This window comes from Heterodontus francisci, chromosome 8 (assembly GCF_036365525.1).
Source record: "Heterodontus francisci isolate sHetFra1 chromosome 8, sHetFra1.hap1, whole genome shotgun sequence".
NCBI classification, from domain to species: domain Eukaryota; kingdom Metazoa; phylum Chordata; class Chondrichthyes; order Heterodontiformes; family Heterodontidae; genus Heterodontus; species Heterodontus francisci.
The window spans coordinates 98435109-98459286 of record NC_090378.1 but is presented as its reverse complement, the minus strand read 5'-3'; the positions used below and the strand labels follow the sequence as shown (position 1 = coordinate 98459286).

The 24178-nt window shown below is 42.7% G+C and overlaps 1 protein-coding gene across 6 annotated transcripts in view; it reads left to right on the top strand.

The window, feature by feature from the left end:
• rgl1 (ral guanine nucleotide dissociation stimulator-like 1) overlaps positions 1 to 24178 on the top strand; it is a 299289-nt gene that overhangs the window by 220841 nt on the left and 54270 nt on the right. For all 6 annotated transcript variants that reach the window (XM_068037816.1, XM_068037818.1, XM_068037817.1 and 3 more), the window contains exons 3-7: positions 4113 to 4321; positions 7948 to 8025; positions 10921 to 11043; positions 17538 to 17615; positions 23258 to 23335. In XM_068037816.1, the coding sequence (XP_067893917.1) occupies positions 4113 to 4321; positions 7948 to 8025; positions 10921 to 11043; positions 17538 to 17615; positions 23258 to 23335 (566 nt within the window). The remainder of the gene's footprint in view (positions 1 to 4112; positions 4322 to 7947; positions 8026 to 10920; positions 11044 to 17537; positions 17616 to 23257; positions 23336 to 24178) is intronic.

The following is a 24178-nucleotide window of genomic DNA, read 5'->3' as shown; positions in this document are numbered from 1 at the left end:
TTTGGAATAACAAATGCTGTGCATAAGTTTGTGCTAGTCATTTCAAAGTCTACCGGCATAGGGTCAAGGAAAGGAGAAAGGAATTCTGGAGTGTTTGCACTGGCTCATTGTTAGAAAAACTTCCAAACAAATCGCAAGTTCTAATTGCTGTTGGAATTCTTGTCTAATGGTCCGTAACTTAGCTTCTCCTCCACCAGCCACCACCCCCACCACCCCTTCCCAGACACTCACTGAATTATTGTTGTATATCCAATTCATGAAATGTAAAACAGATGTGAAAGTATCAAGGAGTAAAAAATATGCCGGCAGCATCAGTCACCCATACAGACTTGCACCATCCAGCCTAAGTGTATAAACTATAATTAAGAGGTAACACGCAAACTCCTTTTCAATAGAGCAATGCTTATTATAGCTGAGTTGTTGGTTTTGTAGTGTAATTTATAGCTTAATATTTATCCTGTTTACTATTCCCTAAAAGCATCAAGCAAACATCCCTGAACTAGGCAGGGATTTCTGTTTTAGCTGTGCTTTTAGTTAAACACCATTATCTCTATAGTTTTCTCAAAGTTACAACAAAGGAAGCTTCAGAATTGGCTGTGTCTCAACATGTTGGTGGAAGTGTGCCATTGTTGTGCCTGATCCTCAGATAGCAGGAAAATCCAGTAAACTGATGCATTAGATGCAGTTGGATCCAGCCGTCACTCTGAAGTACAGTCAATTGGAAACTTGATCAACACGTGGGAGACCTCATCTTCCCAGCACTTGGAGTGAAATGCATCCCCTGCCAAGGTCAGGGGAGGGGAGACTGAGAAAGCTTGATCTATTTTCCACAATCCAGCTGTGACTTTCGCCTTTTCTGTTAGCTCTCACTTTGAGTTTGTTTTCAAGATCAGTTGAAAGCAGACTAGAATTGTACAGTAATTGCTTTTATGTGTGCAAGTTCAATTTTTGTGGTCTGAAGATTATGCTTTTTGCTTGTCACTCTTTTTTGTACTTGAACAGTTTAAAGTTAAAAAGTGCACTTAATTTAATTGAAATATGCTTTGTAAACTTTTCTTTCTTTTGGAATAAGTCTTGGAAATTCATTTCCTGTGGTTATAGGCCGTTCATGGTTCTGGCAGAGTTGAGAGCCAGACAGCAAAGTTCAGAGGTTATGCCTTGTATCAAACTTGAAGCCAGGCTGCCCACAGAGAGGTAAAGGTTCCCTCCCTTTCTCTCCCACCCCCCCCCCCCCCCCCCCCCCCCCCCGCTTTCCCAAAGACAATTTATATTCCAACTGGACACTTGTTGGCATGAAGGAGACAGAATCTAATATGAGAATGCTTGCTGCCATTTGAGCTATATGAATCTGAAGTTCTTTGATGTGTTGAGTCCCTGATTGCTCTGCACGCTCTACAATATTGTTCGGTACAGGACCAAACTGAATAATCTCACAACCATATGGAAGTGACCTTGCACAAAACTAACTGAAGTAAAAACAGAGGTTTGCTTTCCCCACCCCACCCCCTTTAATTTTCTGTCAGTTCAAATGTTTTACAATTCAACTTTGCTTCCAGCCAAGTCAAACTTGCTTTCAAGAGTAATTAGATTTTCTAAAAACAATATTGTTGGGAAATGTGAGGTCTATGATAATGTAGTGGAGAGTTCAGACATGATTGAAGCCAGACTAGCTAGCTTCCTGTTGCGTGCTGTGGCCCGGGGCAGCATAACAGAACACTCTGCACTTGATTCCACAATGCCTCACTGTGGAAACCTGCTGGACTGAGTTAGAATCTGTTTTCTGCCAAAGATCTTCCTGGCCCTTGTGACTGGATTGAAGTAGAAATTGTAAACTGGTGGGTGGGCAGATAAAGAACTTAATACTGAATTGTTTGTTTACTTAGGATTATGATTTGATATTCTTGCGGTGTATCCAAAAAAAAAACTCCAAATTTCAAATTTGTGCTTTTATGTTAATCTAACTGCTACTACTTTATTTTTGTCTTATAATTAGTACTTCCTACTGTTCTGAATTTGTTTAACAGACCTGGTAGCTGCGCATTCATTTGAATGCGAAAGTGTTTTTAGTGAGTTTGATGCAAAACTTGGAGAGATTGCTGAAGGAATTCACTTTCTGAAAGTCCAGTTATGATCCTTTGTGTTGTCTTTAAGATTATTTTACCCTCTGCCTGTAGGATTCTGGACAAAGTGGATTGTTGAAGTGTGCAGGAAACATCAAATGCCAGTAACACAATAGGCCTGGGAGTATCTGTGGCGAGAATGGACAAATTCATGTCGTGGGTACGAACCCACCTCACGGATATTGACTATCCTCTGTGTTTGTGGCATTTTCTGTACTTAAAATTGCTATAATTTTATCCACGTACACAGCTGCATAAATACATTTAGTAGAGGGGAAAGTGTCTGTCAAGGCCATTGCCATCAGTACACTAGATTTGCAAAGACGCTGGAAATTTGCATTTTAGTAAAGGAGCATGGGGGAGGACACTTCAGACTTGACATCCATGTGCTGTGGAATAAATAACAGCTGGGAGCTAAGCGGTTTAGTGGAAGAAAAATTGCATGATCCTGCATTTCAGGTGAGCCTGCGTGATGAAATAGTTTAAACAGAAACTGAGACTGATTGCAAGTCCATTATGAAATACAAGACTGATTACTCTAGAGTAAAAGTGCAAGTTACAAGAATAAATATGTGCATGATTGTTGGCCAGTGATCTGTGGTTAATCAGGTGGTATAAAGTGTTTTTTGACTGTAGGAATATGTGATTTGGCTAAAGCTGGTGTCTTGAGTTTGCAGAAGGTGAGCAACACTGCAATGCACATAACGCCATAATAGCTGATTTGGTAAACTGCATAGAGCTTTCAGTACCAGTTCTTCCTTTTTCTTGAAGAAAACACAAAAGAAGTAAAGATGGATTTGAAATAAATTTCAAATTTTGAATTTTCTTTCTTTCTGTTGATTACTGATAATGAGGAGCTAGCTGGGAGGAGTCAGTGGGCATTACTGCGTGACAGCTGAACTAACGTGGACAGTTAAAGTCGAAACATCCCAGGTTATTGGCTTGGCTGACTCCAATGATCATTCCGTTCCCACATGATCACCTGTAGTAACCCCCCTGCAGACCATTTCTCTTGAAATCACTGTTCAATGAAAAAAAAAGCTCAAGGAAAATAATCGGATTCTGAAGATGATTGGAATTCAATGTGCAGTTTAACATTGAAACTAAATTCCCCCTTCCTGGATGTAACACAGACCAGCTACCCACTGGTACCACATCCAGGCATCAGCCTGAAAAGGGCATTGGTAGGCCATTCAACCAGGTGGGGTGTAGGGACATTGCAGCAGGTCTAATCTTGGACTTGTCAGAGGGAATTGCTGGATTGCAATCATTAGGCGCCCAAGCTCCTCTTTCTTTTCCCCCCACCCCTCCCCATTCCTGAAGTTAATTGTAATACTGCTATTACTGCTCCAACTGAACAGCATTGAGCCTGAGATATTCTTCTGAGTCTAGAGGGGAGCTGTTTCTTTTTCTTTTTAGAAGGATAATATTGACAGTTACTGGGAGTTAACCTGGAGCAGTTAGTGCAACTGAGTACAAAGAAATGCAATCATCTGTGAACCAGTCATGTGTCTGTAATGCTTTGGCTTAAACTGTTAAAGTATATCATTTCACTAATACATGAAATGACCAGTTACTTTCCAATAAGACTGAAAGGGTCCATATTCTGATGGATTGCCTTCCTATCTCTGTATACTCCTTCAGCTCTGAAACCCACACATATGCGGTGCTCCTCCAATTCTGGCCTCCTGTGCATCCCTTATTTTCATTGTTGGTGACCATGCCTTCAGCTGCCTAGTTCCTAAGCCCTGGAATTCCATCCCAAAACCTCTCCACCTCTCAACTCCTGTAAGACACTCCACAAAATCTATCTTTTTGACCAAGCTTTTGGTGATGTGTCCTACTACCTCTTGTGGCTTGTTAATGTTTGCCTGTTTACACTCTTGTGAATCACCTTGGAATGTTTTTACTATGCCAGATGATATAGACGTGTAGATTGTTGTTGCGGTGTCTTTTGCTGCATTGCACTGACTTTTTTTTCACACCCCGTAGGTGGAAGGAGACCAATTACCTCCAGGTCACACCATCTGTCAGTTTGAAACGCACAAAATCCGAACAATTAAGGCTGGGACCTTGGAAAAACTGGTAGAAAATTTGTTGACTGCTTTTGGAGACAATGATTCTACTTACATCAGCATATTTCTGTCAACATACAGAGCATTTGCTTCTACAGGACATGTATTGGATCTGTTGCTGGACAGGTGAGAGCAAATAAATGGCATATTTGTTTAATGGCAATGACGCAGGTTATTTTTATGTCATAAATCTACCACTCTGGATATGAATCACGGAAGACCATCTACAGGAAGTATCAAACTTCTCCAATCATGGGCTGAGAGTCCCACCCAGTTCTCGATGAGAAGGGCAATGCTTTACTGCTGGAAGCTCTACTGGCATAATAACATTTAAACTCTTTAAATGCCTTTTGGTGAAATGACATGCAGTCCTTTCCTTAATGTAGACTCAGTTGGACAGAAGTAATTTGAAGGCTCAGAAAAGATTGGGCCCACTACAGTTGGCCTTTGCATCTACTGATGGTTTTTACCAGAGTTCACAAGCAATACACGGCTATTCTAGTGTTCAATATGGAAAAATATTAAAATCTCAAAGTCTGTGACTTTCTTTGGTACTTTCAAGCATTTGTCAGACATTTCTTTAAAGAAGAAAAATTTGAGACTGTTTTTGGACCCATCGTTTCCTCCTTCATTTCCTGTAGGAAGTATTTTCTGTTGCATGACCTTCCTCCCGCCTCATGAGTTCAATGATTTGGGTTCTGTATGGTTCTGTGACTCCTCTTCATAACCTCCTCTGACGAGCTGGTAGGTTGTATCTTTGCAGCAAGGCAAGCCTGTTCTTGCCAGCCCCTTTTTTAATTCCATCACCTGCTTCACACACCCCAACACCCCCCTGTTTTCCCCCCCCCCCCTCCCAAAAAAGAGGCACCCAGCATGGTGAAGCGCTCCATCTAGTGGTTTAGGATACAACAATAAAGCATAACATTGAAACTCAAATCCACAACCATGTGGCAATATTTTTGCTTAATTTTTCAAAAATTACCTAAATTATCTTGGTCCCATGCCAATGCAGTGTAAATTGTATGAAGTTTGAAATGTGTAGTGAATGATGACCAGGCACCTGTATTGAAGTTTGACACAGTGACAGAGGCTTTCCGTGTGAGGCTGTATGTATAGGTTGGAGCTATCGGCAACAAATTGTACCCTGGATGTGTAAATGTCTGAAGGGGACGGTTATTTTCAATTAAAGAAGGATTTAAAATGGGCTTAATGATTTGAAGTTCTTAAATTGAGCGTAAAGAAAAGCTTTTATGGGAAATCTGTTGACCAGATCTTGATTAAATAAATGTCTGCTTATGACTGAATTAGAGTCAGAGTTTTACAGCACAGAAACAGGCCCTTCGGCCCAACGCGCCTGCGCCGACCATCAAGCACCTGTCCTAACTAATCCCATTTCCCCACACTTGGACCGTAGCCTTGTATGTTATGGCATTTCAAGTGCTCATCTAAACACTTCTTAAATGTCGTGAGTGTTCCTGCCTCTATCACCCCTTCAAGCAGTGCGTTCCAGATTCCAACCACCCTTTGGGTGAAAAAATTCCTCCTCAACTCCTCTCTAAACCTCCTGCCCCTTACCTTAAATCTATGCCCCCTAGTTATTGACCTCTCTGCTAAGGGAAAAAGTTTCTTCCTGTCTATCCTATCAATGCCCCTCGTAATTTTGTATATCTCAATCAGGTCCCCCCTCAGCCTTCTCCACTCCAAGGAAAACAACCCCTGCCTATCCAGTCTGTCTTCATAACTGAAATGCTCCAGCCCAGGCAACATCCTGGTGAATCTCCTCTGCACCCTCTCCATTGCAATCACATTCTTCCTATAGTGTGGCAAGATACAACAAACAATTCTGCAGCAAAAGGAGTTCAAAGACATTTTAACGGCATCAGTGATAAGACTTTGGTTTCTCCTTCTCCTTCTCCACCCTTTAATTCTTTATCTTTCTATGCTCTGGATGTTGGTAAAAGTGTTTGTCCGTTTAAGTGCTTCACAAATGGTTAATTGAGGTCACTGTTCAGAACTCAGTCAGGACACCCAAGAATTTTCACCACTGCTGAGCTAATAACCTTCAGTTGATCTGCTCAGGCTTTAGAAGGGCTAAGTGTATTCAGGGAAGAAGTGTTTCCCAAACCTATTGTATAATTTAAGATAATTAGCAAAAGAACCACAGGAGATGAGAATTTTTCTTCTACGCAGTGAGCTAGTGATCTGGAATGCACTACCTGAAAAGGTGGTGGAAGCAAATCCAATAGCAACTTTTAAAAGGGAATTGGATGTATAGTTGAAAAGGAAACCAATGCAAATCAATGGGCATAGAATGAGACTAATTGGATAGCAGTTTCAAAGAGCTGACACAGTACGGTGGACTGCATGGCCTTCTTTGTACTCTAAGTTTCTATGGCTGGAATTATACGCCCCCCCTGCAGGCAGGCTGGGAGGTGGGGTGTAAATTCGAGTGAGGTGGGGGTGGTACCGTTCCTGTCACCTATCCCACACCCCTGCTGCTAGTTTAGCAGCAGCAGGGGAGGTGACAGATGGCCCGCCTGCCCCACGCCAGTTAATTGCCACTTAAGGGCCGCCTCCTGCAGCCAAGCGGCAGGCGGGCACTTCACCTGAGCAGGCCAACCAGTAATACCTGGTGGCCTGCTTATGGGCTGGAGGGGTGGGGCCCTCCTGATCGGACACCTTGGCCCTGCAACAGGCCCCCCAGCAGCAAGAGCTGCCTCAACTAAAACTACTGACCCTGTCCAACCTCAGACTCCTTGCCAGGGCCCAGCCGATTGTCCCCGGCAAGGCCTGATCCCCTCCTATAGAGAGATACAGCATTGAAACAGGCCCTTCGGCCCACCGAGTATGTGCCAACCAACAACCACCCATTTATACTAATCCTACATTAATCCCATATTCCCTACCACGTCCCCACCATTCTCCTACCACCTACCTGCTCTAGGGGCAATTTACAATGGCCAATTTACCTATCAACTTGCAAGTCTTTGGCTGTGGGAGGAAACTGGAGCACCCGGCGGAAACCCACACAGTCACAGGGAGGCCTTGCAAATTCCGCACAGGTAGTACCTAGAACTGAACCCGGGTTACTGGAGCTGTGAGGCTGGGGTGCTAACCACTGTGCCGCGCACTTATCTTCCTGAAGAGCGATGTCCATCGTAGTCATCTGGCTAGGTACAATCTCCGCAATGGCCACCACTTCCAGTGCTGTTGCTGGGATGGAGTAGCTGCCGACCCTCTGGTTGGCAGCTCTGAGAGGCAGGACCTCCTGCCTCAGGGCAGGAAGTTGTGACTGAGGCAATTAAGGGGCTGTGCCATGCAAAATTGCGGTGTGGCCTCCAGGCCCGACAGAGGCAGGCTTGCCTCCTGGCCTTTTAGCCAATGGGTGGTGCTACTGCCTCAATGTAAAATTCTGGCTCATGATTCTAAAATTGAAAATGATGCAACGATGCTGAAAGTACACCCTGCTCACCTCTCCCTGCAAGACTCTCCCAAACATGTTTTCATGAATATTTGTGCATCATTAAGCAAAGTGCTGCATGCAGAGGAGGCACATATTCATGTACTTGATATTTCAAGAGCGTATGCTGTAAAATGCTAAATAGGAGTTAAAGTGAAGTGTTTTAACAAAACCATCTTGATTAAGGCATGCAATCCTGAGTCTTCAGGGTTTTTAATGGCTGGCATTATGCCAGTTATGGATCAAAGGCTTGTTTAAAATGACTTAATTTGTGATTTATGACCAATTGCAGGTACGGAAACTTTGACGGGCCAAAATGTGAAGAAAATGGAAATCACAGTTCTCCAGAAACGAGTGCAGTAATCAGAAAGTAAGTTCAGTCCAATGTGTGACCTAAATATGCTTCATTCCCAATACAATGTGAAAGGTACTTGCTGGAGAGCTGGCAGTTCTTATAAGATTATGCAGAGACTTCATGAAGGCATCCCATAGCAGTGCTGCTCACACCATTCCAGACCATAGCAATTACATTTAAAAAGCTGAAATAAAAGCAAATTGCTGGCAATCCTCAGCAGGTTAGGCAGCATCTGTGAAGAGAGAAGCAGAGTTAATGTTTCAGGTCTGTGACCTTTCATCAGAGCTGGCTAAGGTTAGAAACGAATTGAAGAGGGTGGGGGTTTGGTGGGGAAGAGAACAAAAGGGAAGGTGTGTGATAGGGCAGGAGAGATCAAGTAAGAAAGATGTCATGGGACAAAGGCAAAGAGCATGTTGATGTTTGTGGTGCGAGACATGGCATTAGTCCAGAGAGACTGTTAATGGCAGAATAATGAGCAGCTCTGACGGCATGAAAAACAGGTACATGGTTAAAAACTAAAATTATCAAAAAAATATAATATAAATAAAGGCCAGTCATCCTCTGAAATTGTTGATCTCAAGGTTGAGTCTGTAAGGCTGTAGAGTGCCTATTCGAAAGATCAGGTGCTGCTCCTCGAGCTTGGGTTGATGTTCACTGGAATACTGCAGCAGGCCAAGGACAGAAATGTGGGCATGAGAGCAGGGGTGTGTGTTGATGTGGCAAGCAACTGGAAGCTCGAGATCATGCTTTCAGACTGAACAGTGTTCTGAAAAGCGGTCACCCAATCTGCATTTAGTCTCCCCAATGTAGAGGCGACCGCATTGTGAGCAGCGGATACAGTATCCTAAATTGAAGAAAGTACAAGTAAATTGCTGCTTCACCTGGAAGGAGTGTTTGGGGCCATCACTGGTGACGAGAGAGATGGCACAAGGGCAGGTATCACACCTCCTGTGATTGCATGGGAAGGGGACTAGGTGTTGGAGGTGAATGAGGAGTGGACCAGGGTGTCACGGAGGGAATGATCCCTTTGGAATCCTGACAAGGGAAGGGAAGATGCGTTTGGTGGCAAAAATGGTGGAGGATGATCCTTTGGATGTGGAGGCTGGTGGGGTTGAAAGTGAGGACAAGGGGGGACCCCTGTCGCGGTTCTGGGAGGGAGGGAAAGGGGTGAGGGTAGAACTGTGGTTAATAGGTCTGACATGGTTGATGACCCTGTGGGTAAGGAATCCTTGGTTGGGGAGCAAAAAGGAAGACATGTTAGAAGCGCTGTTTTGGAAGGGCAGATCATCAAAACAGATGCGTTGGAGACGGAGAAACTGGTAGAATGGGATGGAGTCCTTTACAGGAAACCGGGTGTGAGGAAGTGTAGTCAAATGTTGACAGGGCCCTCAACAGTGTCCGACCTATTTCGCGCACTTCTGTCCTCACTCTTTTTTCCCTCCCTCCCCTCCCGGAAACGCGACAGGATTCCCCTTGTCCGTCCTTTCCAGCCCACCAACCTCCACATCCAAAGGATCATCCTCTGCCATTTCTGCCATCTCCAAACATACCTACAACCAAACATATCTACCCTTCCCCTCCCCGTCAGCATTTCGAAGGGATTGTTCCCTCCACGACAGCCTGATCCACTGCTCATTCACCCCCAACACCTTGTCCCCTTCCCATTCAATTGAGGAGGTGTAATATCTGTCCTTTTACCACCTCTCTCCTCACCATCCAAGGCCCCAAACACTCCTTCCAGGTGAAGCAGCGATTTACTTTTACTACTTTTGATTTAGTATACTGTATTTTCTGCTCACAATGCGGCCATCTCTACATTGGGGAGACCATTTGCAGATGGGCTGATCACTTTGCAGAACACATTCGCTCAGTCCGAAAGCATGAGCCCGAACTTCCGGTTGCCCACATTTCTGTCCTTGGCCTGCTGCAGTGTTCCAGTGAACATTAACGCAAACTTGAGGAGCAGCACCTGATCTTTCGATTAAGCACTCTGAAGCCTTGCGGACTCGACCTTGAGTTCAACAATTTCAGAGCATGACTGGCCTTTATATTTTTATTTTTTAACCATGTGCCTGTTTTTCATGCAGTCAGAGCGGCTCATTATTCTGCCATTATACTCTCTCTGGACTAATGCTTTGTCTTTCAGCACAAGCATTAACACGTTCTTTGTCTTTATTGCATGACAGCTTTGTTATTTAATCTCTCCTGCCTTCTGCCCAATCACACACTTTCCCTTTTGTTTTCTTCCCCACCAAACCCTGCTGCTTCAATTGCTTAAAACCTAATTCTTTTGTAACCTCTGCCTGTTCCGATGAAAGGTCGCAGACCTGAAACGTTAACTCTGCTTCTCTCCACAGATGCTGCCTGACGTGCTTGTTTTTATTTCAGATTTCCAGCATTTGCAGTATTTTGCTTTTACATTAAAGAAGCTGCTTGATTGCCTGTCTCATATTTGCATTATTCCTAGAAATTAGATGCAATTAAAAAAAAAAACTTTCATCACAAAACATCCAAAACTCTTGAATGGAAAATTGCTTGTCCTTCAATAATAAGGTCTTGTGTCATTTACTTCAGACTGACATTTCTGGGATATGCAACCACGGTAAAATATTGAAGAAATGGGTTTCTCTCCTCCTTCCTCCACTTTTCCCCCAACACCCACTGCCCTGCCCCATCCTCCAGCCCCAATATGGTGTCCTTCAAACTTTCTGTGAAAGTTTTGAAGGGAAAAAAATCACCATCTAGTGGAGTCGTACATCTGGAGTGTGATCGTTTTACCAAAGCCAGCTGATCAAGGCTTGAAATAGTGAATCCTGACACTTCAGGGTTTTTTTAAAAAACAGCTGGCAGCCAATTATGGATGCAAATGCCTGTTTAGAATGACTTAATTTGTGATTTGACAAATTACAGATACAGAAACTTTGACAAGCCAAAACGTGAGGAAAATGGATATCAAGGTTCTCCCGAAACGAGCGCAAACTGTATGGAAAATGGAAATCAAAGTCCTCTAGAAACGAGTGCAGTCGTCAGGAAGTAAGTTTGAGCAGATGTGTGACTGCAGCGGTTTGATGCAACTGAGTTGCTTGTTCGGCCATTTCAAAGGGCAGTTAGTCAGTCACATTGCTGTATGTCTGGAATCATATGTAGGCCAGACCAGGCAAGGACAGCAGATTTCCTCCCCTGAAGGGCATTAGTGAACCAGATGCTTTTTTTATGACAATCCTTTAGTTTCAGGATCAACATTAATGGCATTTTATTCCAGATTTGTTAATTCATTGAATTTAAATTTCCCCCAGCTGCCTTGGGATTTGAACTCTTATCTCTGGGTCATTAGTCCAGTCCTCTGGATTACTAGTCCAATAACTTTATCACTATGCTCCTGTTCCCACAAATCATGCTTCATTCTGAATACAACACTCTGAAAGGAAATTGTTGGAGAGCTGGCAGTTCCTGTAAGATTATGTAGGAACTACTTCCCCATGAATGCATCCCATAGTGCAACAAACACCATTCCAGACCATAGCAATCGCATTAATGAAGCTGCTTGATTGCCTTTCTAGTTGCATTGTTCCAAGAAATCATTTTTTTTTAAAAAATTGTGTTAGCACAAAACATCCAAAACTCTTCAGTGGAAAATTGCTTGCCCTTCAATATCAAGATCTTGAGTAGTTTACCTCTGCTTTGACATTTCTGGACTATGCAGCCACTGTAAAAGAAATGGGTTTTCCTCCTCTTTCCCCCCCCCCCCCCCTCTCTTTTTGCCACCCCCACCTCTCCTGCAAACCAGCCTGTTAGTCAAGTGAGGAAGGGTTGAAGGACTTCCCTCTTGTCCCCCTCCTTTTTGGACCACAACAGGTTTAATTCTTTTGAAAGTGGATGTACTGGCTAATTCAGTAGGTGTTTGGTTCGTGATATCATCATATCACGAACCAATCAGGCAGGTTTTCTTGAGTTAACAAAGAATGAGGTTAAATTTATTGTACCTAAACCAACCAATAAAATAATTAACAGTGCGCCAGATTTCATTCCCTTACACATAGGTTACAGAGTGGAGAAGGTAGATAGGTTGAATTAGAGTCCATTTTTAAAAACATGGTATACAGTCTGTGAAGTTTGATGATTTGGCAGGCTTCTAGTTGATTTCAGTGGTCCTGAGCCTTATTTTGAAGAGATAGATGATTGACTTGGTGAGTCTCTTGGAGATAGCAATGCGGATGATTTCCTCCAGTGGGGTTTTGGATTGTAGCTGGAGTATGCAAAGGTGGTCAGTCAACAAGCAGGATTGGAAAGCTTTCATGGTGGAATGGAAAGAGAAGGGAACCCCTACTTATGGTCTGCTCAGGTCAGTCCAATTGCTTCTCCTCTGCTGCAGAGAAAACACCAGCTTAAAACCACAGATGGGGAGGGGCTTGTCATCGTCACTCAGTGATTCAAACAGCATTTAGCAGTATTTCTCTGCTTGCTGAAAGAACAGGTAGTTCCTTTAAACCTCTTGGGTCTTGGCTCTTGCTGGGAAATGCAGCTATTTCATCTCCCTCCTCAGTCCTATGCAATGTAGGATACAGTCTTGTAAACTGGGTCATCTTAAGCTGCCAGCTTTTTTAAATGTCCTTTTTAACCATATCTTTGTAGAAAAAAAAATTCAGATCGCCAGTCAGTGGATTAAAGAAAATTATCATTCAACAAAACACATTGGCTTAACAAGCCTCATTATGATGTCCTGCAAACTTGCTGCGAAAGTTTGAAGAAAATAAATAATCATCTGGTGCAGTCATATATCTGGAGTGTGACCTGTTCCTGGTATCCTGGCCTTGAGACCTCTTACTCTGTTGCGATTGAATGTTTGTCATTGTCTCAATCTAACTTGCCCAGCTGGTTCCTGAATTTTTGGAGTCAAGTACTTCGTCCAAGTGGTGGTTATTAATATAATATAAAAACAGAAAATGCTGGAAATACTCAGGTCTGGCAGCATCTGTGGAGAGAGTTCATGTTTCAGGTCTGTAATCTTTCATCAGAACTGGCAAAGGTTAGATATGTACTAGGTTTTAACCAAGTAAAGCGGGGATGGGAGGGGAAAGAACAAAAGGCAAGGTGTGTGATAGGACAGAACGCTGGAGAGATTAACTAACAAGGAAGTCATGGGGCAAAGGCAAAGAGAGCGTGCTAATGATGTGTTGAAAGACAAAGCATTTGTGCAGAGAGTGTGCTAATGACAGAATAATGTGGTTACTGCAGTTTGAAATGTGATAGTTAAGTGTTTTCAAGGATGTTTGACTGCAGGCAGCATCACATCCATACAATTCTGCATAAGTCATCAAAAATTAACAGGAACCTTCATTTGGTTTTTGCCCCCCACCAAGATGCTGAGGTCATTTTAGTGCCCTGGATCAGGTCAGTTAACTATGTAGAGACCTGGGATTAAACCCAGGATTATTCTGGTCTCTACAACTCCTTTAACTAAACTCAGAGCTATTAAAAGGGAAGGAAAGAAAAAGCATCAAAATATCTTTTCAACAAAACAGCCCAGAATTGCAAATGTGAAATCAGACTTCAACGAATTTGGGGCGGGCGGTGTGGGATGTACATCCTGAGAAATGTTTGCTACATTGGTGTTCTAGATCAGACATTGAGTTGGGAGATGTGTCTGTGTTGAGGGTTGAATGAGCACTGGTCATAAATAGATTGAGTTTTTTTTTGAAGAGTTGAGAGTGTTGAACTTAAAGCCCCAAGTTTGGTATTCAATCTCAGTACTTGTGCCATGGTTCATTCCTTCTCCTTTCTACACCACCCCGATCCCCACCATCTCTGCCAATAAATCCTGGCAAATATAAAAAGAGTCAAATATTAAAGTTGGGTTTAACTTAGAATGGTTCTTTTTGGGTTATGAATTTAATTTTGTGTCAGGCGGATTCTCCGAGACTAGATCTGAAACATAATGAACTGGGCTAGATTAGGGTTTGGAGAGGAGGAATACACCCATGAGACAGCTTGGAAATAATTAGCTGGGATAATTGACATAATTAGATTTTATGAAGGTTTGGGTTAGAGGGCTCAAATATCTTTACCTGATCATAAAACAGATGGTTTTCTATAATCATTGTGCATGAAATAAGGCTGCCATTTTTATTTTATCTTGTTGAAGGGTATTTGCTGGTTTTTTCCCCCCTCTCACTGATTGCCTACAATGGCCTATTGAATTTTAAAGATTAGCAAGGCCTTAGGTTTGGATCACTAATCTGTACTTGATTTGATTTTGAATCAGAATGAAAGCTGGGCCTCAGCATCCGTGGATGGAGATGAAAAAATTGGCAATAGTTCCATTATTGATTTATTGTGTAAGAACTCCTGATCTCCACATGCTGTGATGTCAAGGAATCATAGAATGGACACCTTCTGTGCTGTACCATTCAGCCCATCAAGGCTGCCATGCGTTGACCAACTGTTTCCATATTAGGAAGAAAAAGAAGAGAGGCAGTATTGATTTAAGGAGCAGTGTTGGAGGGAGAGGATGTTCAAGAGAGGTCAAGGGCAGAAGCTATTTGGTTCGAGCTAAGAAACAATTGAGGTACCTTTACAATACTGGGTGTATGCTATAGGCCACCAACCTGTGGAAAGATCTAGAGGAACACATTTGCAAGGAAATTAGAGGGCTGCAAGAATTATAACCGTTATAATGGGGGATTTCAATTATCCTATTATAGACTGATAGTAATAACAAAGGGCAGAGATGGAAGAGTTTCTGAAGTGTGTTCAGGAGAATTTTCTGTATCGGTATGGTTCCAGTCCAACGAGGAAGGTGAGGTTGCTGGATCTGGTTCTAGCAAATGAGGTGGGTCAAGTGGATGAAGTGTCAGTAGGGGAACATTTTGGAGACAGTGATCATCGGACCATAAGATTTAGGTTAACAGTGGGGAAAAGAAGTGGAGAACCAATCCAGAGTAAATATAACACTGTGGGAGGGCCAATTTCAATAGGGTGAGAATGGATCTAGCCCAGGTGAACTGGAAACAAAGATTGGCAGGCAAAACTGCAACGCAACAATAGGCTGCATTTTCCAAGAGGAAATTGTTCAGATGCAGTGGAAGTACATTCCCACAAGGGGGAAAGGTAGTTCAAACAAAGCCAGAGCTCCCTGGATAATGAAAGCGACAGAGTACAATGAAGCAGTAAACAGGTGCACATGACAGATGTCAAGTTGATAATACAAGTGAGAACCAGGCTGAATATAGAAAAAAGTTCAGAGGGGAAGTGAAAAAAGAAATGAGAAGCAAAGAGAGCATGAGACGAGACTGGCACCTAAGATAAAAGGAAAACCAAAAGTCTTCTATAGGCATTTAAATAGTAAAAGGGTGGTAAAAGGAGGAGTGGGGTCCATTTAGGGATTAAATAAGATTTGCACGTGGAGGCAGAGGGCACGGCTGAGGTACTGACTGAGTACTTTGCATTTCTCTTCGTGGAAGACGATGCACCAAAGTCAGTGAAAGAGGAGGTGGATGAAACATTGGATGGTCTAAAAATTGATGGACGAGGTATTAGAAGGGCTGGCTTTACTTAAAGTTGGCAACTCAGCAGGACCGGATCAGATTCATCCAAGGATACTGAGGGAAGGAAGGGTGGAAATTGCAGAGGCACTGACTATAATCTTCAATCCTCCTTAGATATAGGAGTGGTGCCAGAGGGCTGGAGAATTGCAAATGTTACACCCTTGTTCAAAAAAGGGTGTTGGATAAACGCAGCAAGTACAGGCCAGTCAGTTTAAACTCAGTGGTAGGAAAGCCTTTAGAAATGATAATCTGGGACAAAATTAACAGTCACTTGGACAAATGTGGATGAATTAAGGAAAGCCAGCATGTATTTAAGGGTGAATCATAGTTTAATTTGATTGAGTTTGTTGATGGCAGTGCGGTTGATATGGTGTACATGGATTTTCAATAGGTGCTTGATAAAGTGGCACATAACGGGCTTGTCAGCAAAGCTGAAGCCCATGGAATAGAAGGGTGGTGACAGCATGTGTAAAAATGAAAAAAAACAAAGTGCTGGAAATACTCAGCAGGTCTGGCAACATCTGTGGAGAGAGAAACAGCTAACGTTTCCAGTCTGTGACCTTTCCCTCCTCTTTTCCGCCCCCGCCCCCACCAAAACCCTGGGCCAGCCAAAAAAAGATGCTCAGCATGGTGAAGCACTTCATCTAGTGGTTTGGGATAGAACCTTGGAACTCAAATCCACAACCATTTGGTAGTATTTTTGCTTAATTTTTCTCAATATCTAAATGATCTTGGCCCCATACCAACACAGTGTTGAGTGTAAATCGTACAAAGTATGAAATGTGCAGTGAATGGTTTACAATGCTGACCTGGCACCTGTATTGAAGTTTATCACAGTGACAGAAGCTTTCAGTGTGAGACTGTATGTATGTGTAGGTTGGAGCTACCCGCAACAAATTGTACCCTGGATGTGTAAATGTCTGAAGGGGATGGTTATTTTCAATAAAAGAGGGATTTAAAACAGGCTTAATGATTCAAGTTCTTAAATTGAGCGCAAAGAAAGAAGCTTTTATGGGACATCTGTTGACCAGATCTTGATTTAAATAAGTTGTCTGCTTATGACTGAAATATGCAAGATCCTACAACCAATTCTGCAGCAACAGGAGTTCAAATACATTTTAAACACCATCAGTGATGAGGCTTTGGTTTCTCCTTCACCTTTTCCCACCCCTTTTAATTCTTTACCTTTCTGTGCTCTGGATGTTGGTAAAAGTATTTGCCTGTTTATCTGCTTCATGAATGGTTAATTGAGGTCACAGTTCAGAACTCAGTCAGGGCACCCAAGAATTTTCTCCACTGCTGAGCTGATAACCTTGATGTGCTCAGGCTTTAGACGGGCAAAGTGTATTCAGAGAAGAGTTTCCTAAACTACTTACAATTGTAAGATTTAAGATTATTAGCAAAAGAACCACAGGAGATGAGAATTTTTCTTTTAAGCAGCAAGCTAGTGATCTGGAATGCACTACAAGAACGGGTGATGGAAGCAAATCCAATAATAACTTTCAAAAGGGAATTGGATATATACTTGAAAAGGAAAAATTTGCAGGGCTATGGGGAAAGAGTGGGGCTAATTGGATAGCAGTTTCAAAGAGCCAATACAAGTATGATGGGCCACATGGCCTCATCCTACACTGTAAGATTCTATGATTCTAAAATTGAAATGATGTAACCATATTGAAAATGGACACAACACTCTGCTCTCCCCACAAGGTTTTCTCAAACACTGTATCATGAATATTTGTGCACCATTAAGCAAACGGGTGCATGCAGCGAAGGCACATAATCATGTAAATACTGTGCAAAGTTAATATTTCAAGAGTGTATGCTGTAAAATGTTAAATATGGGTTAAAATGAAGAGCTTTAACAAAACCAATTGATTAAGGCTTAAAACACTGAATCTGCATCTTCAATGGCTGATGGCCAATTGTGGATGTAAGTGCTTGTTTAAAATGACTTCATTTGTGCTTTATGACCAATTGCAGGTACGGAAACCTTGACCGTCTAAACTGTGAGGAAGATGGAAATCAAAGTTCTCCAGAAATGATTGCAGTAATCAGAAAGTAAGTTTGCTGTGAAGCGTGACCATATTATGCTTCATTCTGAATACAACAACGTGAAAGGAAATTCTGGAGAGCTGTTAGTTCCTGTAAGATTGTGTTGGAAGTTCTTCCTCGTGAAGGCATCACGTAGCAATGTAGAAAACACCCTTCCAGGCAATAGCAATTACATTAAAGAAGCTGCTTGACTTACACACTCTAATATTTGTATTATTCCAAGAGATTTTTAAAAAATTGTATCAACGCAAAACATCCAAAACTTTTCAATGTAAAATTGCTTGCTGTTCAAGGTCTTGAGTTGTTTGCATTGACATGATTGACATTTCTGGACTATGCTGCCAGGGTTAAATATTGAAATATGTATTGGAGTGCAGTCTGGCACCATGGAGCAAGGGACTATGCAGAAGGGAAGAACAGAAATGCAGTCGTTATAGGAAATTCCATAGTTCGGAAGGACTGATGGGCATTTCTGTAACAGTCATTGGGAGTCTCCCATGGTCTGTTGCCTCCCTAGTGTCAGGGTAATGCACATCACTGAGACAGGGCAGAATATTCTGCAGTGGGAACGGAGTGAGCCAGAAGTTGTACACATCAGTACCAATGACAGGGAGGGCACATATTGAGGTCCTATAGTCAGAATTTCAGGAGCCAGAGAGGAAGTTTAAAAAGTAGAACCTCAAAGGTAATGATCTCTGGATTACTCCCAATGCCACGTGCTAGCGAGAGTAGAAATAGGAAGATAGTGAGGATCAGTGCAAGGCTTGAGGCATGGTGCAGGAGAGAGGGCTTCAGATTCTTTGGACATTGGGACCAGTCTGGGGCAGGAGGCACCTATTCAAAATAGGAACCGGTTGCCCCTCAACAGGATTGGGACCAATGTCCTCACTGTGAGATTCACTAGTGTTAGGGGAGGTTGGCAGGTGGATGGGCACCAGCATATCAAAGTAGAAAAGAATAAGGTGTGTAAAGGAGTGAGTGTTTTGAAAAGTTCTAGAGAAGGAAGTGGTACCATAGTAGATAGCTGACAAAGAAGTAGTATGAGGAATGCGCAAACAGGTTTAGAATGCATGTATGTAAATGCATAAAGTGTGGTGAATAAGGTTAGCAAGCTACAGCACAAATGACCATGTGGAAATATGATGGACAATAATGGAAACATGGCTTAAAAATGGTGAGGACTGAGTGCTTAATATTCAAAGATACAAAGTGTTCAGAAAAGGTAAGGAAGAAATCAAGGGAGGTGGGGTGGCGGTAGTGAAGGGGGAAGTTGTTATAGTGTTGTAAAGATGGGGTATTCTTGATGGGGCAAAGATAGAATCCATTTTGTTAGAGTGGAGAAGCAAAAAGGGTATGATTACGCTATTGGGGATATTCTGTAGGCCTCCAAATAGTGAGAGATAGAGGAGCAAATCTGCAGGGAAATCAGATGTGCAAGAACTGTAGAGTAATGATATTGGGTGGTGGAGGGGTGGGGCTGGTGTGGCTTCAATTACCTAAATATCAATTGGGAGACAATAGGCTAAACGGTAAGTAGGAGGTGGAATTTTTGAAATGTGTTCTGAAGAACTTCTTTTACCAGTATGTTCTTGGTCCAGCGAGGAAGTTAGCCTTGCTGGATCTGGTGCCTATGGGATCTTGGATGACGAGGGAGGTAAAGAAAATGATGAAACAAAAAAAAGGTGTATGATACATGTCAGGTGAATTCAAGTGAGAACCAGGCCAAATACAATAAGTTGAAAGGGGATGTGAAGAGGAGAATAAGACTGACGAAGAGAGAATATGAAAATAGAATGGCAGTTAACATAAAAAGGAACCCAGAAATCTTCTACCGTCATGTAAATAGTAAGCAGGTAGTAAGAGACTGGGTGGGTCCCATTAGGGACAAAGGGGGTAATCTATGCTTGGAGGCGCAGGGCAAGGCAAGAATACTTGAGTGCTTTGTATCAGTGTTTACTAAGGAAGAGGATGCTGACAAAATATCAGTAGAAGCAGAGATGGTAGAGGTAATGGATGGGGTGAAAATTCATAGGAAGGATGTACTGGAAAGGCTGGCTATACTTGAGGAGATAAGTCACCTGGTCTGGATGTCTTGCATCCCAGTTTGCTAAAGGGAGTGGAGATAGCAGAAGGGCTTGCCATAAATCTTCAAATCTTCCCTAGATACAGGGGAGGTGCCAGAGGAGTGGAGAGTGACAAATGTAATGCCCTTATTCAAGGAAGTGTGTAAGGACATCCCTAGTAATTACAGGCCAGTCAGTTTAACATCAGTGGTGGGTAAGGTTGTAGAAGCAATAATCAGGGGGAAAAAAATCAATAAGCAGTTGGAGAGGTTTGACTTAATTAAGGATAGCCAGCACGGATTTGTAAAATTGTCTATATGGATTTTAAGAAAGCATTTGACAAAGTACCACATAAAAGGCTGGTTAACAATATTGCAGTTCATGGAATAGGAGAGTCAGTGTTAGCTTGGATTTTAAAAAATTGGTTTAAGGACTAAACAGCGTGTCATGGTAAATGGTTGTTTTTCAGACTAGAGGGTGGTAGTCAGTGCTAGGACCACTGCTTTTTGATGTGAATCAATGACTTGCATATTAGAATACAGAGTAAAACTTCAACATTTGGCAATGATACCAAACTTGGAGGTGTGGCAGTGAGGATGGTATAATTGAATGCAGGAGGACATAGGCTAGCAAAATGAGCAGACAGGTGGCAGATGGAATTCAATACAGAGAAGTGTGAGATGTCACATTTTGTCAGAAGGGATAGGGAGAGGCAATATAGACTACCTGGCACAGTTCTCAAGAGGGTACAGACTGAAGGACTTGGGAGTTCATGTGCATCGATCTTTGAAGGTGACGGGACCTATTGAGAGAGTAATTAGCAAAGCCTATGGAATCTTGGGCTTCATAAATAGAGGTATTGAGTACAAAGCAGGCAGGTTATGCTGAACCTTTATAAAGTTCTGATTAGGCCACAACTAGAATATTATGTCCAGTTCTGATCACCATACATGAAGGATGTGAGGGCCCTTGAGAGGGTGTAGAGGAGATTTACCAGAATGGTTCAGGGATCAGTGAATTTTAGCTGCAAGGTTAGATTGGAAAAGCTGAGGTTATTCCCCCTGGAGCAAAGGAGATTGAGGGGAGATTTGATTAGGGAACAACAAATTTAAGGCTTTGCGCAAGAGTTGCCAGGGGCTTGAGGAAGAACATTTTTACGCAGTGAGTAGTAATCACCTAGAATCGCTGCCTTACGAGGGTGTTGGAAGCAGAGGTGATGAATGATTTCAAAAGGAAATTGGACAGGAACTTGAGAGAAATGAACTTATTGAGCATGGGGAATGGGGATTGATTGGCATGTTCTACACTGATTTGGCATGAACTCAGTGGGCCAAATGGCTTCCCTCTGTGCTGTTGTGACTCTGACTAAGTGGGTTTCCCTCCACCCCCATCCTTACTATGGTGTTTTGCAAACTTCCTGTGAAAGTTTGAAGAAAATAAAACCATCTAATGCAGTCATACCTGGGGCGTGACCTGCTTAACAAAATCAGCTGATCAAGGCTCAAAATCCTGAGTCTTGACGTTTTTTTTGTAATGGCTGACATCGAATGCGGATGCAAGTACTTCTTGAAGATGACTTGATTTGTGCTTTATGACTAATTGCAGGGTCAGAAACCTTGACAGTCCAAACTCAGGAAGATGAAAATCAAAGTTCTCTAGAAACGAGCGCAGTAATTAGAAAATAAGTTTGATCTGATGTGTGACTATGTTATGCTTCCTTCAGAATACAACAATGTGAAAGGAAATTACTGGAGAGCGGGCAGTTCCTGTAAGATTATGTAAGAGCTTCCTCATGAAGGCATGCCATAGCAGTGCAGTGAACTCCATTCCAGAGCATAGCAATTACATTACAGAAGCTGTTTGACTGCCTCTCTAATATTTGCATTATTCCTAGAGATTAGAGTTTTTAAAAAAATTAAACTTTCATAGGATGTGAGCATTACTGGCAAGGTCAGCTTTGTTGCCCATCCCTAATTGCTCTGCAGAAGGTGGTGGTGAGGTGCCTTCTTGAACTGCTACAGTCCATCTGGTTTAGGTGCACCCACAGTGCTGTTAGGGAGTCCTAGGTTTTTGACCCAGCAACAGCGATGGAACAGCGACATAGTTCCAAGTCAGGATGGTGTGTGACTTGGAGGAGAACTTTCAGGTGGTGGTGTTCCCATGCGCCTGCTGCCCTTGTCCTTCTAGGTGGTAGATGTGCAGGTTTGGAAGGTGCTGTCAAAGGAGGCTTGGCAAGTTGCTGCACTTCATGTAGATGGTACACACTGCTGCCACTGTACGCAGGTTGTGGGTGTGAATATTTAAAGTGTAGATGCCAAGTGGGTTGCTTTCTCCTGGATGGGGTTGAACTTTGAGTGTTGTTGGAGCTGTACCCATCCAGGCAAGTGGAGAGTATTCTATCACCACCTGACTTGTGCCTTGTAGATGGTGGACAGGCCCTGGGGAGTCTGGAGGTGAGTTGTTCTCTGCAGAATTCCCAGCCTCTGACCTGCTCTAATAGCCACAGTATTTATGTGGCTGGTCCAGTTAAGTTTCTGGTCAATGGTAGGATGTTGATGGTTAGGGGATTCAGCGATGGTAATGCCTTTGAATGTCGAGAGGAAATGGTTCAATTCTATCTTGTTGGAGGTGCTCATTGCCCTGCATTTGTTACTTGCCACTTATTAGCCCAAGCCTGAATATTGTCCAGGTCTTGATGCATATAGACACAGACTACTTCAGTATCTGAGGAGTTGTGAATGGTACTGTGCAATCGTCAGCGAATGTCCCACTTCTGACCTTATGAAAGAGGGAAAGTCATTGATGAAATGCTGAAGATGGTTGGGCCTAAGACACTACCCTGTGGAACTCCTGCAATGATGTCTTGAGGCTGAGAGGATTGGCCTCCAACAACTGCAACCATCTTCCTTTGTGTCAGTTGTGATTCCAACCAGTGGAGCATTTTCCCCCTGATTCCCATTGACTTCAACTTAGCTCGAGCTCCTTGATGCCGCACTCTGTGAAATGCTGCTTTGCAATCCAGGACAGTCACCCTCACCTCACCTCTTGAATTCAGCTCTTTTGTCCATATGTGGACTAAGGCTGTAATGAGGTCTGGAGCCGAGTGGCCCTGGTGGAACCCAAACTGAACATCGGTGAGCAGGTTATTGCTGTGTAAGTGCCACTTGATAGCACTGTTGAAGACACCTTAAACACAAAACATCCAAAATCTTCAATGGAAAATTGCTTGCCCTACAATATTAATGTCTTGAGTTGTTTACCTCTGACATGACTGGACTATGCAGCCTGTGTAAAATATTGACGAAATGGGTATCTCTCCTCCTTTCTCCTCTCTTTTCATGCTGCACACACCACCCCCCCCCCACCAACCTCAGTACAATTTCCTGTGAAAGTGTGAAGGGGGAGAAAAAGAATCCCCATCTACTGCAGCCATATATTGGGAGTGTGACCTGTTTACCAAAGCCAGATGCTAAAGATGTGAAATACTGAAGCTTGTTTTCAGGGTTTTTTTAATGGCTGAGAGCCAATTGTGGATGCATGTGCTTCTTGAAAATGATTTAATTTGTGCTTTGTGACCAATTGCAGGGATGAAAACCTTGGCTGTCCAAACTGTGAGGAAGATGGAAACCAAACTTCTCCAGAAACGAGCGTGGTAATCAGAAAGTAAGTTTGATCCTAAGTGTGACTATAGTATGTTTCATTCAGAATACAACAATGTGATAGGAAATTGCTGGTGAGCAGGCAGTTCCTGCAAGATGATGTAGGAACTTCTTTCCCACAAAGGCATCCCACAACAGTGCAGCAGACACCATTCCAGATCATAGCAATTACATTAAAGAAGCAGCTTGTCTGCGTCTCTAATATTTTTTTAAAAAAAGAATTGCATCAAAGCAAAACATCCAAAACTCTTCAGTGGAAAATTGCTTGCCCTTCAATATCAAGGTCCCTCAGATTGACATTTCTGGACTATGTGACCAGGGTAAAATATTGAAGAAATGGGTTTCCCTCCTCGTTCCACTTTTTTTTCACCCCACAACCCTCAAACACACTACCATGTCCTGCTAACTTGCTATGAAAGTTTGAAAAAATGTAAATCACCATCTAGTGCAGTCGTACATCGTTAGATTGTCTCAATCTAATTTAGTCACCTGACTGCTGAATTCATGGCATCAAGTCCTTTGCCCAATTGGTGGCTGCTCATGTTTAAATCGTGATAGTTAAGTGTTTTCAAGGGTATTTGACTGCAGGTAGCATCGTATCCACTCAATTCTACAGAAGTCATCCAAGATTAACGGGAACCCTGGCTAAATTTTTGCACCCCTCCAGGATAGCTGGATCATGCTGGTTAACTATGTAGAGACTTGGGATTAAACCCAGGATTATTCTGGTCTGTATAGTTCTTGAACTAAACTCAGAACTTTTAGAGGGGAAGGAAAGAAAAAAACATCAAAATATCTTTTCAACAAAACAGCCCATAATTGCTAATGAGAAGTTAAGCTTCAGTGT